Here is a 17,619-nt window from a genome sequence, read left to right as displayed (position 1 = left end):
TGTCTTTTTTCCTACAGTGATGGGGCTGTATAACTAGGTGGGTTGCTCATGGCAGAGAGGCTTTTGCTGAGAAGTCAGAATAAATTGTTGCTGTTATGACGACAACTACTACTATTATATTTATTTGCATCCCGCTTTTCTCCCAAAATTGGGACCGAAACTGGCTTACAATTTCTTCTTCTGTCTCTGCAGTTGGAGCACAAACGTTCTGGTTAGGTGTACTGATGGGTTCCCTGGAGTCTTATTGATATGATTCCGTTAGACTTTGCATTATAGTATATCCTTGGACTGCCTTTGCTACATCTACAATTAAACACAGTACAATGAAAAGAAGAAGTGTGTCAAACTGCTACTGGGCAGCAGCAGTAGCGGAGGGTGACATTGGTGGAGGATCTCTCAGAGGCAATGACAGTGGCACCATAGTGAACACTTGTTAGTACTATGCAGAAAGAGGCAGGGCCCTTTTGAATGTCTTCTACCATTAAAACCCTATGATGAAACAATCCCAGATGAAACAAGAGACCTCACCAAAAAATGAAACTCACAGGTGGGATGGCACTCAATGAGCTGTTGGGGTATAGCAGAAGACAAGTATGAGTCGCGTTGTGGCCAGTGATGCAACTGGACTCAAGCCGCAAAGCCCTTCAGCTGCTGATGTGCTCAAGAAGTCCAAAGCTGCACAACATGTGAGAAGCATGAATCAGGGGAAGCTAGACATAGAAATGCAAGAAATGGAGCATATAAACATTGCAATATTTGGGTAAGTGAGCTAAAGTGGACAGGAATGAGACCTTTTGAGTCAGTGTTTTACTCAGGAAATGAAAATCTAAGGAATGGGGTGACATTGTTAGTGAGGAGAGATTTAACAAGAACAGTCAAAAGATATACTGTAATGCAAAATCTGACTGGATCATATCAATAGGACTCCAGGGAACACTCATCAATATAACCATAACACAAGTTAATGCTCCAATTGGAAAGATTCTATGTCCAGGAAGAAATTGATCACATATTGAAACAGGATGGCTTGTTAATCACAGGCAACTGGAATGGAAAAGTAGGAAACAGAGCAGAATCAAAGATTGTGGGGAAATTTGGCCTATTGGAAATGGTAGCTTGTTTTTGGAAAGCAACCATCTGCTAATTTCTGGTGTATCCTGTAGGTTTATCATGGAAAAAAAGGAAGCTATAAAATAACTAACTAGTTATTAAATGCAGAATGATAAGAGCAGAGAGGTGGTTGCTGTGTAAGAAGACTGGAGGTACAGGGTTTGTGGAATATCACACACTTGAATGCAGTTATACATTCTGCTTATGCTGCATGATTTTGACTAGGAATGGGGTTGGATATAAAAGAGGCCCTCAAGAATAACAATGGCGGGTTACAGACGGGCAAAAAGGGGTGTATTCATGACGTCATGAAGGTAGAGCCTTCAGACGGGCCTTACCTGAATGCCGTCATGAACACTCCCCCCGCACGCCTCAAGCGGGAAGAAGCGGCATTAAAAAGGTGCTGCTTTTTTCCGCTTCTTTTTGATTTGAGGCGTACGTGCGCATGTCCGTCTGTAAGCTGCTGCACCGATACGTCAGAATTGCTACGCCGCAAATATAAGTTGCCCATTTAAAAGCTCCTTGTCAGCTGCGTCGCATAATGGGTCGGGTTCCCGGGACATGCGTGGTTTGCAGTCAAGCTTTAATTGCAACGTCCGATGCCATGCAGCTGTGGAAGCTGCGGCACAGCTGCGGCGCATTTTAAGACTCGTAACCCTAACCCTAACCCTAACCCTAGAGCAACATGTACGCATGCGCTGCTTGGAAAGTTTGGAATTTAAAGTGCACCCCTACACACATTCCTGTGCCATTTTCACCTAACAATAAAAAACGCTAAAACTGTAAATATGTACATATGTACAAGGGAGGTGATGGGGGATGGCAGGGGGACAGCGGTGGCAGCGGAGACAGCTGTGGCTGTGCACTGCAGATTCAGCAAGAGCGCGGGGACCAAAGGAGAGGAGGCATCCATGATGCTGGTGACACTGGCAACATGCAAGCGGACAAGGATGCCAACACCAGCTGATCACCAGCTGGCAGGAGACCACCTTTGTTCTTGGGCAGAGCGGGGGGAAAAGTTTTAAAGGGGCCTGGCGCTTTAAATGTGCACATGCGCACTTCGCAGCCGACAAAAGGGAAATTGCCGGCTGCTGGCTGACTGCCGCAGCTGCGCACTTCTCATGCGGCAAAAGAAAAAAAAAGCCGCGGTTTGGGCCGCCCGTGCGGAAGCTGCTTCTTTTTTTGCGGCGTCCTCCGAGGCGGCGGTATGGAAGCTATGGGTCCGAAACGGACCCAGGTGAGGCGTCTTCATTGCCCCCCGTGTGGAAGCCCCAACACCTGAAGCACGCCCCTGGGGCGGGCCGTCTGGAGGCTCCGCATTCAGCTGAATACACCTCCAAGACGTCCTCCCCTGCCCGTCTGTAACCCGCCAATATTTCACATTTGTCCAGTTGTGATAACAGCAGCCTACAGGCTGTTCCCTTTCATAGTTTTTGGCTGGGGAATGAACAACTCTTGCATATTTGTCGCCAGTAATTTAAGCAGATTTCTAAAACATGTTTATACAGAGGCAGTTGCAAATGTTATAAAACGATAGCAAAACCACGGTGCCTTTTGTCAAAATGAGTACTTGCTGATCTGAGTATTTTCAAAATACAGGCCTGGAGGATTGTGAAGGCATCAAAAGAATTTGGAAAAAGGCTGTTGCGACTCATTACATCTGGCTGTTTCTAGGTGGGATTTGTAACCGGATTGTGCTGCAATGTCAGGCCTTAAGGGATTTGGGAGAAGCTCATGAACAGAGAAAACCAAGCCAACACACAACAGGAGAAGCAAGAAATACCAGTATATCATTTTTTTAAAGAGTGTCTGTGCATCTGTACCATTTTTTCCTCTTCAGTTTCAGGACAATTAGAGGCAGCAAAAGTGACTAAAAAGCTTTTTCAATGGCATTCCCCAAATTTGTCTCTGGGTACACTTGGAACGGTGGAAGCCTTTAAGAAGGCTCTAAAGACTCATCTCTTCCTACAAGCCTACCCTCCCAATTCCGTCTGAGACCATCTCCCCCCTATTGTCTTTGATATATAGTAATTCATGGTTTTAATAGTTTATTATATGTTATAATATGTTTTTAATTTTGTTTGAATTTACTTCTTTTAATATGTATTTTTAGATGTGAATTTTTAATTGTTCTTATTGTCTGTTTTTAACGATATTGTACACCGCTTTGATCGTAGGAAAAGCGGTTAACAAACAATTTATTATTATTATTTATTATTATTATTATTATCTCTTTTGATGCCAAAATATCAAGATGATTGAACAGAGGCTATTGTGCTTTGGACATATCATGAGATAACATGACTAAATGTAGTTTGTTATTGTGTGCATTCAAGAGGTTTCTGACTTTAGGTGTGGTTAAGCCACAAGATTTTCTTGGTAAGATTTGTTCAGCTAAGGTTGGCCCAGGCTTTCCTGTGACACAAGGTCTGGAAACCACCATGCCTTATGAGGAACGACTTAGGGAGCTGGGTATGTTTAGTCTGGAGAAGAGAAGGTTAAGAGGTGATATGATATGATAGCCCTGTTTAAATATTTGAAAGACTGTCACATTGAGGATGGAGCAAGCTTGTTTTCTGCTGCTCCAGAGACTAGGACATGAAGCAATGGATGCAAAGTACAGGAAAAGAGATTGCACCTCAGTATTAGAAGGAACTTTCTAACAGCAAGAGCTGTTTGTCAGTGGAAGACACTCCCTTGGAAGTTGGTGGAGTCTCCTTCTTTGGAGGTCTTTAACAGAGGCTGGATGGCCATCTGATCGGGGTGCTTTGATTTTGAGTTCTTGCATGGCAGGGAGATTGAACTGGATGGCCCTTAATGTCTTTTCCAACTCACTGATTCCATGCCAAAGAGAGTGGGACTTGTCCAAGCTTACCCAGTGGGTTTCTGTGACTAAGCAGTGATTCAAAGCCTCCCAATCTCCTTCAAAGAGCTTGTATTGCCGGTTGGCATAGCTGTTATGCCTTCTGTAGCGTGAGCCTTTATCATTCACTCTTCCTGTAAAAATGTTAACGTTACCAACATACAAAGAGAAGAAAAGTCAACTTTCATTTTGGCCATTTTATTAAAAATTCCAAATGGTCAGGGTTTTTTGTTTTTTTTAAAAAATCCCACATAACCCCAAATGCTTACTCAATGCTACTCAATCGTACACTCACAGTTAAGGTGCTAAAACCACAAAACTGAATGGGATACTGGCACACTGTAAACAAGGGATCAAATCTACAAGGAACTTAGTGCAAGTTGAACCAGTCATCTGTGGGAAGCAGGGTCCATGCTGGGTATCCAAGTGTGTGCACTATACATAGACCTTAGGCATTATAAGGGTTATTTTTCCTGCTTCAAACAGAGATAGCAAAACCTCAGGCTTACAGGACAGCTTAAGAACAATTTTCCAATCTATAAAGGGAAAGGGTAGCAAATGAGTTGACCAGAGGTAAACTGTTTTGGAACAGTGGTCTTGTAGCATCTTTGAAACTAATTGAGTGAAATAAGTTGTGGCATATGTTTCTTTAGACTTTTTCAGATCCATGCTTTGGAGGAAGTAGACCAAGCAAGGGGCTAAACAGACCAGCGTTTAATGCTGACCTCAGAGCAGAGGGAGCGTGTGGCGTCCACACACTCCAACACCAGCATCATGCTGCATGCCCGACTGCATGGCGGGGGATGTCGCTGGCGCTCCTTTGGAGCAGCATTTAGACATGCTGCACCAAAGGAACACTGAAAAGTGACCGTTACAGTGGCAAGGGTGCCTTTTTGCTGGCGCTAAAAGGAGCGGCATTTTGCTGTTCTTTTTAATGCCTGCAAAGCGCTGGATCAGGGCGTCGTTGTGTGTTTGAACAGTGAGGAAAGTGGTGGCAGGACGCCGCTCCAAAAGAGCCATCTACTTTGACACGAAGTCTACCAAAGCTTCTGCTACAACTTCTTTTGCTCAGTTAGTCTCAAAGATGCTACAAGATCCCTTTGCATGCTGTTATTACAGATTAACACGGCTATCTGTTTTGGAACAGTTTTCCTAGAGAGAACAGAAAAAGCAGAGAAACTCATTAGTATAAAAAAGAGAGCAAGAGACTACATTTGTCAGAAGTGTGTGTGTATCTATGTATCTGCTAGTTCGTTTGGATTTCACACTGGTTAGGAAGTTGTCCATACCTGCCCTGTTGGGTCATCTGGAGCAAGGGTTAAAAATACAGGACTGAACAGGGTCCCTAGTTTCCTTGGAGAAATGCAGTAGAAAGATTTTGTGAGCTAAGCAGGATCCCACAGAGAGCCCCCTCAATTGTCTGGCTCAATCATCCTTTGGGCCAAACCAGTTCTCACATTTGCTAGGGAAAGGTAAAGATGGTGCCCTAAGAAGCCATGATCCCCCACCACCACATGGAGAAAGGAGGACTGATACTCCAGATCAGCATGGGGGCAAAGAGGAACCAAAGTGTCCTTTTACCACAGTGCTGCTCAAAGTGGTGGTCCCTGGACCACTTCTACTCTATGAGCCACCAGCTGCCAGCCCATGGAGTTTCCAGGATGGAAACAACTGTAGCCTATGGGCACCACCATGGTACCACTGTGGTGAAGTGGTTTGAATGTTCGACTATGACTCCGGAAACCAGGTTTCAAATTTCTGCTCAGTCAGGAAAAATCATGGTGACCTTGGGCGAGTCACACACTCTCAGCCCTAGAAAACTGTGTGATAGTTTTGCTTTAGGGTTGCCATAAGTTGGACATGACTTCATGGCACACAACAACACAATGGTTGTTGTTGACACATTAGGGATGGTGTATTAGGGGCAAAACATTTTCTAGTCCCTCACATCAGAGAGCCACACCGTTGCAACATGCCGGAAGTGCAGGGGCCAAAGGATGAAGGAGCTATATTGGGAATGGTTTCAATTCCAAGAATGTTAAAAGGGAATGTTAAAAAGGGAGGAAGGGCATGGAGAGTCCAGGGGTGGGGGAGAATGAATGAGGGCATTGTCCCTCCAAATAGGAATTCTGCCCTTTCCCCCATTTTCCATCAGTTCCTAAATTTCTAGCTTTGAGAAAGATAGACTAAAAATTGTTCATACCTAAAACTCTATTTGTTGTGTTCACATTCCCTGTTGTCGCTTTGCCTGTTTCTTTTTCTTGTGATGCCTAAATTATATTTCTGGTGCTCAACTGAAGTTTTAAGTTACTGCAATGCTAGAAATTTGGGGACTGAAGGAAATATTCATGGGAGGATATGGTGCCTTTATTTGAAGGGGGCAATGTCTTCATTTTGCCCTCGCCCCCCATAACTACACCCCTAGCACTATGGATTTGATGCTCTGTATCTTCCTTTCCAGGAAAAAAACAAAACTGATAAAAGGTTAAGAACTGGTTTTAAAGGGCAGAACATACAGTAATGAGGGAAAATAATAATAATAATAATAATAATAATAATAATAATAATAATTCTACAGTGGGCCCTTGGTATCCACTGAGGTTTGGTTCCAGGACCCCCTGTGGATACCAAAATCGATAGATAATCAAGTCCCATTATATACAATGGCATTGTAAAATGAAGTTCCTTATAGAAAATGGCAAAAACAAGGTTTGCTTTGGAACTTATATTATTTTTGAATATTTTCAAGCTGTGGATGGTTGACTCCATGGAAACAGAGGGCCAGCTGTAGTGGGCAAATACAGAAATAAAATAGAGCCAAGATCTTCATATCAGACTCAGAAGCACATTACACTATGTCTTTCATAGAATCATAGACTTCATACTGAAGGATTCAACCATTATCCAGAAACAGGAGAACCTACTGTAACACATTCTTCCACTGTTTCAGGGGTACCAGAACTTGGAAAAATGACTTAACTAGAAGCATCAGTTATGCTAGCTTGGCGGCTTCTGGGTTCCAAACTATAAGTTTTCCAAGCTCTGAGCTCAACTCAACAAGGCTGGACCATTACTAATGCTAGATGTTGTATCCATGCATGCCAAATTTAGTTATACAGGTGGTGTATTCCTAATCCAGAACACTGAAATCCAAACACCTCCAAAAACAAACTTTTTGCTGCCAGCTGCCTGCTTTCACCTTTAAGATGGTGGCTGCAGTGCTCCTGCTCATTCGTCTCACAGGTCCTCAGTCTCTCAACAGCCTCGTGTTTCATACACAAGATGCAAACAAAAGGGACGTGAGGCTGGGGTGAAACGAATGAGTGAGAGTGCGCAATAGCTGTCTCAAAGGTGGATGTGGGTGGCTCACAGCAAAAAGACGCAAGGCTGGAGCGAGAGTGAGAATCTGTAAAATTGCAGAAGTCCAAGTGTAGTGTTTGGTGTGAATCCACACCTCCCATTTCACAGATCCTCCATTTCTAGCTCCATCCTGGCAAACACAGTACAAGTGCCTACTACACTACTTTTGTATTCCACAATCTGGAGAAAAAAAAATCCCAACTCTGAATTCTGGTCACAAGCATTTTGGTTAAGAGATACTTAACCAGTACCCTTATATTTTTTGGCCACAAGATATTTTATGAAACATACAAGAAAAATCTTTTGTAACACCACGCAGCAATAGAGGATTATCCCCGTGCTACTATCAAAACCCATAACCACAAACCACTCCTTCCCCCATTTCGTGTTCTGATCTCCTTTAACCCCGGCTGGCAATATGAAGCCTGCAAACCATTTGGTTTATTGAGCCAACATGGTTAAAGCAGGACATATCTATACTGCCTGAGGAAGAAATAATAGCATGCTATAGAGCTGTCCTGACAATTCATCCACCTTCTCAGAGCCAGCAGACAGAAACACATCAGAGGCATATCAGCCAACCAAAGTATTTATTTCAGCCCTATGCAATCTAAAACTGCAGAGTTGTTGTGGGATTTCTGCAGCCACCAGTGGACCCTCCTTGCAGCTTAGAGATGTTTCTGTATATAATAGACTATAAGTCGCCCTCATGTATAAGTCCAGAGCAGATTTGGGGCCAAAATTCTGGATTTTGATATGGCTCGTAGATAAGTCGAGGGTAAAACTTAGGGGCATGTAACAACAGATCCAAAGGATGAAGCAAAGGCAAACAATGCCAAAGAACTTACAAAAAATTGGCAGACATAACTGTGTTCACCCCAAATGGTGGATGGATGAGAAAGTTGAATGGGGTCACTGCTTCTTTCAGGTGCTCTCAGGACAGACTAAGCTCTTGCCTTTTACCACTCTACTCAAAAGACGGGTTAGTTCCTTTTTTAAATAAGAGTTAAAGTACAGTAATTACAAGCATATATACTTATGTAGAAACATATATGTACTTATATACATTGCCCCATGGATAAGTTGACCCAGATTTTTTGCTTCAACTTTTTGATTGAAATTTCTAGACTTATAGGGCCTGAATAGAGAAGCCAAAATAAAGCTGCTTCAGGTCACTTTGGAGGTATGCTGTTTAAATAACATACACATCTTAAGAGGGCAGAAGCTGTGCCAAAGCTGAACTCCAGTCCTTAGAACTGGATCATGGCTTTGGCACGGCTTCTGGCCTCTTAAGACGCATGCATCATTTAAACAGCATACCTCCCAAATGACCTGAAGCAGCTTTATTTTGGCCTGTCTGTTTGAGCCCATACATGAGTATATACAGTAGGTTTTTTTGGACTAGAACTCCCACCATGCTAGTCTGGGGATCCTGGATATTGTAGATCCCCCCCCCCTTCCTTCCAAAGTAAAATTCGCAAACTCTGGACTTGCAAAGAGTTTCTGGATTTACCTGAGAGGTGTGTATATTTTTACCAATACTGGCCTAAAGCTTACCCAGTTATACATCAAATGATCCAGTCACTGTGAAACTGGGTTCCCCCCTTTATGGGACAGATGTGTAAACTTTTCACTAGCATCCAATTCAAGAGAAGTAATTTCAAATTTCTAGCAGAAGTAGCCCTACACAGTCCTGATTGAGTGTGTGTGTGTGTGTGTATATATATATATATATACACACACACATTATTTAAAAATTACTGACATTTAAAAACCTCCGTTCAGCACCTTATTTTATCTAAATAAGGTAGCAGCATATTAAGGGGGGGAAGGAGAAGGGGAAAATGGCAGAGAGCCTATAGTGGGAAGAAAGCAGAGACTCGAGGGCAGAGTTTGGAAAGTTACTTTTAAAAAACATTTTGTTGTGTTACTTTTGCAAAGACAAAGAAGAAACTCATTACTCTTGCTGTTGCATTTATTGTGTGTGTGTGCGTGCAATTTTTTACACAGCTCATTATATTCATGTTTTTGTTAAAGTCAACTAGAAATTGTTTTTGAAAAGTATGCAATTAGCTTAAATGGAGAGTGAGGAATAATGTCACAAAAGTGTTCCTCCAAAAGTAACTAAGTGGAATTGGGAAATGCTATTCACAACATTAAAAAAACCCCTGCCTTATAGTTTTGTTATGCTCCTGTTATCTACCCAAATAACATGTTACAGGTCATGTAGTTGGTTTTAACAAGTTATTTCCGGGGTACTGCACACACACTCCTGAACTGGAATCCTGTTAGTGGCATAAGTATGTGTAACATAAGTTTATGTACAAGCTATGCCTTGTTTTGGACACAATGCAAGGGGCTATTCATGTGTTCCTTCCAAAACCTCCTGGGGAGAACCACACAACTGGAATGGGGAGGTGATCAAGCAACAAAAATATTTTTAAGGAGTCTGGGGGGCTGGTGTGTCTACATCTGGGGGAACACAGGGGCCAACATGTGCACCTGTCCCTACTCTCAACTCTCAACATACAAGGCAAAGCTTGAACCTCTTGGTTCCCTTTTAGACTGCTGGAAATGCACACCTGGGTTGTACCACTTGCTTTGACTGGTTGGTCTCTTTCAACCTGTACATTTATAGCATTCCTGTACCATTTTAACTGCCGAGGATGCATCCTATGGGATCCTAGGATTTGTAGGGGTGAGTTATTTAGAATTCTCTGCCAGTGAGCTTTAGTGTCCCACGAAGCTACAAATCCCAGGATTCTGCAGGCTGCAGCCACGGCAAAGTGCTACAACCGTGTGAAAGAGGTCTTAGAATGCCATTTCCCTCTTCAAATGTCTGCTAGAAAAACCTGCTTCTACCCCTCTGTGCTGATCTAAAATGTAGAGATGGAGATGGGGGGTAGGAGGGTACCCTATACATTTTTTGCTAGTCTTACTGATACTCTGATCTCAAAATTCTGCAGATGTTTTGCTTAACTAGAAACCTCCATATATACCTCTAGCTTTTCCTCTAGGCAAAGTCTGGAGCCAATTCTGCAAAACCACTCTGTGCCGAGGCGAAAGGAAAAATCTCCTAGGCAGTTAATAATTTTGTTGCCTTGGGCTCAAACCTGAGCTTAGCTGTATTCATTGAATTATTAAGCACATTTCTGTCAGGGACTCAGGAGCCGGGGGAAAGTAAGCAGCCATGTGGCATAGCAAGTTTCATTCTTTCTTCTATAGCTGCAGGTCTGACTAAAAAATAGCCTCAGCACTTGGGGAAAAGGTTATTTATTTTATTTAATTGTATTTGCCTTGCAGCTCCCAGAGTCCCCTAGACAGCAGGGCCACTTCCAGCCGCATGGAATGGGTTGGGCTAGCCATGAAACCAACTGGGCAAGTCACACTCTCTCAGCCTCAGAGGATGGCAATGGCAAATCCCCTCTGCAGAAACTTGCCAAGAAAATCCCATGATAGGATCACCATGTGAGAAACAACTTGAAGGGACACAACAACAACTAAGATGGCCCTTGCACACATTTCCAACTTGATGATTCTATGAACCCCCACATATCCTCTCTGAAGCGACTATTTGCATTTTGAGTACGGATCTTGCTGACACCTTTGGAGACTTCCCTCCCTGAAAGGCAAATGGCAGCTTCAGAGATGCTATTTTTGACCAGACCAGGATACTGGCAAGGAAAGCAATGACCCTCCTTCCCACAGCTGAGAGATGGTTATTCCCCACAGTGGCTATTTACATTACAAAAAAGGTATACTATGAATGACCGCTTTGTGCCATTAACATCTAGATTTAAGAAGCACTTGGAGAACCTGCTCAAGCTACAAATTAATTAAGTTACATTTTAATGTTAAACGTTAGCAATATTTAGATAGATTCTACTTGTTTGAATTAATATGCCACCTCAAATCTTTGTTTTGGGAGAAACACCAGGGTATAAATACAGTTAATAATACAGCTTGAGTACCCTTATCTGCATATCCAAAATACAGTGGGTCCTTGGTATCTGCTGAGGTTTGGTTCCAGGGCCCGCTGTAGATACCAAAACCCATGGATGTTTAAACCCCATTAAATACAATGGATAATAAATGGCTGTACATAAAATAGCATAATTAAGGTTTGCTTTTTGGAAGTGATATTTATTTTGAATATTTTCAAGCCATTGATGCTTGAATCTGTGGATAAAGAGTCTGTGGATACGGAGGGCCAACTGTACTCCAAAAACTAAAATTGTCCACAAGGGTGGCTGAAATAGTGACACCTTTGCTTTCTGATGGTTCAATGTATGCAAACTTTGTTTCATGCACAAAATTATTAAAAATATTATGTATAAAATTACCTTCAGGCTGTGTGTAAAAGGTTTATACGAAACCTAAATTAATTTCCTGTTTTGACTTGGGTCTCATCTCCATGAGATCTCATTATGTATGTACAAATATTCCAAAATCCGAGAAAATGCAAAATCCAATACACTTCTGGTCCCATGCATTTCAGATAAAGGAGACTCAGCCTGTAATGCAAAGGGATCTTGTGGCACCTTTAACATTAACTGAGCAAAAGGCAGTGTAGCACGAGCCTTCCTAGACTTGGTTTACTTCCTCAGATGCATGGAGTGAAGTCAATATGCATCTGGAAAGCAAACCAAGTTTAAGAAAGCTTATGTTACATGTCTTTCACTCAATTAGTCTCAAAGGTAGTACAAGATCCCTTTGCATACTGATATTCCAAGCTAACACAGCTTTGTCTCTGAATTCAGTCGGTAATAATACTTATAACAGGACTTCACTGTGATCAAAATTTAAATCCAGATTTTTAAAAATAATGTTTTGCCTGACACTTGTGGCTGTAAATGTATCTCAGCCTCTACTGATGTCTTTTGTTCTTTCTTTTCTTTCAAACTGCTGAGGTTAAGCCTTCCAAAGTAGGGTTTGTGTTAAGGAATAACAAAAACATAAGGAACCAGAATCTCTGCATGGAAGAAACAGGGGCTTGTTAAGCAAGAACAATAAAAAAATTTCAGTGCCTGCTAAACGTTTTGGCCACGGTACATCAAAAGATAGATGCATATTAAGTGAACAAGAAAACAAAAAATAAAGGTACATTTCCCAGCAGTAGTGTGAGAGCAGGTGAGGTAGGTTCAAACACAAACCAGTGCTTCCTTATGGCAACACTTCTAACTCATACCAATAGCTGCCTTAGAAGAATCAAGTTTACTGCCATAAAACGATGTGGCCAAGGGTTTTACTGAGGGGATGAAGATTTGCATATCTGAGTTACTCATTTGCATACCATTCATACAAGTAAATGAGGACAAAGCCTCACACTGGTGGACTTGTCAGACCTGAAGCCTGACCCTAGTCAATGGAGCCTCTTTCTCACCAGTCCCATCCCCGAGTTAGTATAGAGCACACTGCAAGCTTCAATCAGAGACTCTGGATATATAAACTGTTGCTGGCCTGTTTTGACATAAGAACCAGGTTGAGAACCAGCTTCACACATAGCTGGGCTTCTTGACATGATCCCAAGGGTTTAGTCATATCTTATGAGAACTTTAGCCTTAAACAGATCCCCTTGCATTATCTTGAACTAGTTTGGAAAATGAGATAAGAAATCTGCCATGCTTAGGGTGAAGCATAAGCCCATAGTCCCCTTGGCTGCATGGAACTAGTGGTGCAGTTTTGAGAATCTCAGCCCCTGTGGCTTCTTCTAGTTTCAGAGACTTTAGTACACAATAGCCTCTTAAATTTCAAAAGCCTGTCACCATCGTGACGGAGGAACTATAATGCCACCTATCCCTTAGAAAGACTTAGGCTGCCATCCATGTATCAGCCATCCCTGAATTAAGTGCATGGATTCACTTTGCCTATAGCATCCCAAAAGTCATAATCCCAAATAAAGATTTATTTTTAAAGAGAAACTAAAGTACTAAAAAAACCCAACCCAACCCGACTCACCTGACTGTAACCTCATTTCTGATTCTTTCTCAGAAACCATGCAGATGACACTGTATTTGCTCTACTGGTTGCCACCTTGATCTCTTGTCCTTAGCGTATAAAGCAATGGTGGGGGAATTTAACCTTTTCTCCTTAAGGCCTGCCTGCAGGTCTTGGCAAACAGGCTTCATTAAAAGGGACAACAGATTCTCAAATGTGCTAATGGATCCCCTTCCCCTTCCCCTCTCCAAATGCCAATTTGGCTTCCACGATGCAATAGTAGCTGTCATTAACTCTCCCCTCCAGAGAATGCCCTAGATACAGCAGGGCACTGTTTGAGGCACTGAAGCTGAAAGGGGTCAGGAATGGGGGCATCTCCATGATATTCATAAGGACAACAAAAAGGTTGCCAAACTGACAAGTCCTTTTCTTTCACAACTGTGGAGACTTTGGGGAGGCGCTGGAATTGTCATCCAACACTACTTTCCTTCTTTCGCTGGGTAAAAAAACAACTCCCCTGTAAACAAGGAGGTAACAGGAACATTTTCTAATAAAGTAGACAATATAAGAAGCTACAGACCAAACTTTCATGCCTTCCCTCCCACTCCCACCCTGCAACCAAGACTAGAAATTTCAATTAAGAACCAACACCCGCACCCGGAGCCTCCCCTCATTATCCTCCTGTTGCCTTTCCAGTGTAACCGCTTAAAATCTCCCGCTGATTCCTTACAGATGTCCTTTGTACAGTTTTGTCTTTTACAAAAAGGCAGCCTGCTCTCTGTGCTGCAAGAGAAAAAGTAACCCATTTACTATTTAATCGGAGCCCCCTCCCCCCAAAAAACCATCAGAAAAAGAGAGGATTTTTCCTTCCAAAACAAAAAGCCCATCGTCTGCTTTTGAGGGACTATTTATGGTATGCTTTTTAGAGAAGCGTAGGGATATTTATTTATTTAAAAATAATATTAACCTAAGAGTTTCAGTTAACAAGCAAAAAGGGGTAAAGGGCTGGGGGTAAACATTGCCAAATAAATAAAGTCATATCGAAGAGTCCAAAATGTAAGTACCATCAGCAGTCAGTTTGCAGACTTGATCAAGCAGCATCATTGCTTCGACGTAATCTTTCTGAGAAATTGCTGGCTAAGGAAGAGGGGAAAAAGGCAGCATTCGAGTTAGGCTTTGTTGTGCAGTTAATACCTGATAAGAGGGAAAATGTTGAGCTCTGTTATTCTGACATGAAATGAGCACTGCTCATTTAAAAATCGGGTGTATGAGAGAGATGAGGAGAGAGGTGTGGATCAAGCGCTGGTCCCGTCCTCTTCGATCACCCGGTTCATGCTGGTGCCATGTGTGATGTGAGTCACGGGGTTTCCGCTGAGGTCCCTGGTGCTGCTGTGGCGAGACTGGTCGTTGAGTCGGTGGGAGCTACTGTGCCTGGAGTGGTCGGTCAGCCGGGACATACTGCCGTGAGGTAGCCGGTCTTCAATCCCGCGGTAACTGCAGGGGGTATACCTAATTCATAAAGACTCATCTGCTTCAGTAACCCAGGCAAGAATGCACTGCCACACTCAAATACTTACAAGCCCTCTTCAAATCTTTAAAGGGGTCTCACTTGGTGGAAGAGGGAGCGAGCTTGTTTCCTGCTGCTCTAGAGAGTAGGACTGAACCAGTGGAGTCAAAGGACAACGGAGGAGTGTAGACAATAACTACACTTCCAGAGAAACTTAGGAAACTCTTTGACAGGGGAATGGACTCCCCCAGAAGGAGGTGGACTCTCTATTCTACTTTGGTCAGACCTCATCTGGAATATTGTGAAATAGATAAATAAATAAATATTGTGTCCAGTTCTGGTGAAAGATATGGACACTACCATGCCCTCTGAGGAGTGGTTTAGGGAGGTGGGTATGTTTAGCCTGGGGAAGAGAAGGGTAAGAGGAAACATAATAGTCAGGTTTAAATATCTGAAGGGATGTCATATTGATGAGGGAACAGGCTTATTTTTCACAGCTCCAGAGACCAGGAGCAATGGATTCAAACTATAGGAAAAGAGATTCCACCTAAATGTCAGCAGGAATGTTCCTATGGTCAGAGCTGTTTGAAGATGTTGAGAATAGAACCCAGAACAATGGATGCAAGCTACAGGAAAAGAGATTCCACCTAAACACTCTCCTGGCAGTGAGAGCTGTTCGACAGTGAAAGATGCTGCCTTGGAGAATGGTGGAGTTTCCTTCTTTGGAGGTTTTTAAACAGAGACTGGATGGCCATCTATTGGTTTGCTTTTATTCTGTGTTCTTGCATGGCAGAGGGGGATTGGACTGGGTGGCCCTTGGGGTTCCTTCCAGCTCTGTGATTCTAAGATTCTAAGCCTTAGGGGTAGGACACACTCTATGCATACTGAAGTTTTCTCATTTAATCCCAGGCATCTCTTGTCATAATTTTTCATTTTAGTAGATTAGGAACACTCCTATTTAAGATCTGTGAATTGTTGCCAAGCAGCGAGCAGCAGACTTCCCTGATTTCCTGCCCCAGACAGGCTGGCCTAAAGCTCCCAGAATCTCCAAGATGAGACTGGGATTATGGGATTTGTAGTCTAGTATACCCAGAGGGCACCAATCTGTGGGTTACCTGGACTGGCTTCTGCTTTAATACACAAACATGCTCTTTGTTGTCTACTTATTTGGGGCGTGAGAGCCTTATCTTCTCACCTGCCATCCCGTGACCGATGCAAGCTGCCATGGTAGCTGCTGACTTTGCTGTGGACACTGCCGGCTTTGCTCCGCTGGTCATCCATCATCGCCAGCTGAGTAGAGGAAGCATGTGTTGAGGTCCCTTGGGTGGAAGTGCCTCTGGACTTGCGGACTATGGGAGTGTTGGGGTCCCTCAAGAGTGACTGAGCAAAGTCGGGCTCCTGAAGGACTTGCCGGCTCTCGTTCACAACCCTGGAGAATAAATTGTGAAGACCAGTCACTTTTAATGCTAGAAAGTCAATCAGCACAGCAGGGAAGTATACAGAGGTTAGACGGAGTAATTTTAAATAGGCCTATTGAATATACCTGCTGAGTTGGGAGCTCCTGTTCTTATGTGTTAACCTCTACATCTAGAGGTGGCAAAACCATCTTAGAAATTAACCAATATTACAGCTGGGACTGTGGGCTGACCATTGCCTTTACCTAGTAGATTTTTAATGTTTATTTTCATTAGAATTTTAAAAATTTGTTACCTAAGGCATCTACGCCACTATTTTAAAACCTCCAGAGAAGGAGACTGCATTTCCAAGTCACTTCCAATTTATGGCAATCTTAAAGTCACAAGGTTTTCTTTACAAGATTTGTTCAGAGAGGGTTTGTCTTTACTTTCCTCTGAGGTTGAGAGAGTGTGATTTGCCCAAGGTCACCCAGTGGGTTTCCATGGCCAAGTGGGGATTGAAACTCTGACCTCCAGAGTCACAGTCCAACGTTCAAACTACTACACCACATTGGCTCTGCTGCATGGGTCAGATATCATCTCATATTTCTGTATGAAAATTGGGAATTCTGTATGTAAACTAATAATGGATTGGATGAGGCCAAACAAATAGAGATTTATCCAGACAAGACAAAGTTACTCCCAGCCAGTTAGATCAGGGAATAGGGACTTTGCTTGTGCTGAATGGATTACACTCTCCTGAAGATGCAGGTCTTCAGCTTGAGTGTTCTCCAGGATTCAGCTCTGAGCCTGGAAGCCCAGGTTCCTTGAGACACCAAATCTGACCATAGTAACACACACCATAAGCTACTACATCCCAGTTGGACTCCTGTAATGCGCTCAACATGGAGCTGCCTTTGAAGAATGTTCGGACATTTCAATGGTCTGAAAGAGCTTCAACCAGAATGCTAACTGATGCTTGCTATAGGGAACACAACTCCCTTGTTGCAACAATTCTGCTGGCTGCCAGTTCGTTTCTGGGCACAATTCCACATTCTGGTTCTGACCTTTAAAGCCGTACATGGCTCAGGTCCAGGTTATTTAAAGGGCCATATTCTCTCTTACGAACATGGCCCTGGTTTGAGATCTTCTGGGGAGGCCCTTCTCTCTGGCACACAAACCTCACTGGAACATCTGGTAGGACACACAGGAGACTGGGCCTTCTCAGTGGCTGCCCTTCCCAGAAAAATTAAGACTGGCATCCTCCTTACTTTTTTTCATAGACAAGAAAATACGCTTCAATGAAAAAGACTTTTCAAATCAGTTTTATAGTGTTTTAATGTAGTGTTTTAAAATTGGTTTTAAAACGTTGGTAAACATTTTTAATTTGTTGTTATGGAAGCCGCCTTGGGTCCTGGCCTGGGAGAAGGGGAGATATAAATAAATTC

At 42.9% G+C, this 17,619-nt stretch overlaps 2 protein-coding genes across 7 annotated transcripts in view; one reads left to right on the top strand and one right to left on the bottom strand.

Annotated features, from left to right (window-relative positions):
• LOC121919807 (protein FAM71C-like) overlaps window positions 1-17,619 on the top strand; it is a 1,121,343-nt gene that overhangs the window by 35,213 nt on the left and 1,068,511 nt on the right. The window lies entirely within an intron of this gene.
• The window catches only part of FZD3 (frizzled class receptor 3), a 69,882-nt gene continuing 63,879 nt past the window's right edge, over window positions 11,617-17,619 (bottom strand). For 5 of the 6 annotated variants that reach the window (XM_042448717.1, XM_042448756.1, XM_042448736.1 and 2 more), the window contains 2 exons: window positions 15,973-16,206; window positions 11,617-14,779 (listed from right to left, as the gene is read on the bottom strand). In XM_042448717.1, coding sequence (XP_042304651.1) covers window positions 14,566-14,779; window positions 15,973-16,206 — 448 coding nt within the window. In that variant the 3' untranslated portion in view covers window positions 11,617-14,565. The remainder of the gene's footprint in view (window positions 14,780-15,972; window positions 16,207-17,619) is intronic. The other variant, XM_042448746.1, reaches the window with a different exon arrangement.

This window comes from Sceloporus undulatus, chromosome 1 (assembly GCF_019175285.1).
Source record: "Sceloporus undulatus isolate JIND9_A2432 ecotype Alabama chromosome 1, SceUnd_v1.1, whole genome shotgun sequence".
Taxonomy (NCBI): Eukaryota; Metazoa; Chordata; class Lepidosauria; order Squamata; family Phrynosomatidae; genus Sceloporus; species Sceloporus undulatus.
The sequence above is the reverse complement of the archived record's forward strand: the minus strand, read 5'-3'. Positions and strand labels throughout refer to the sequence as shown.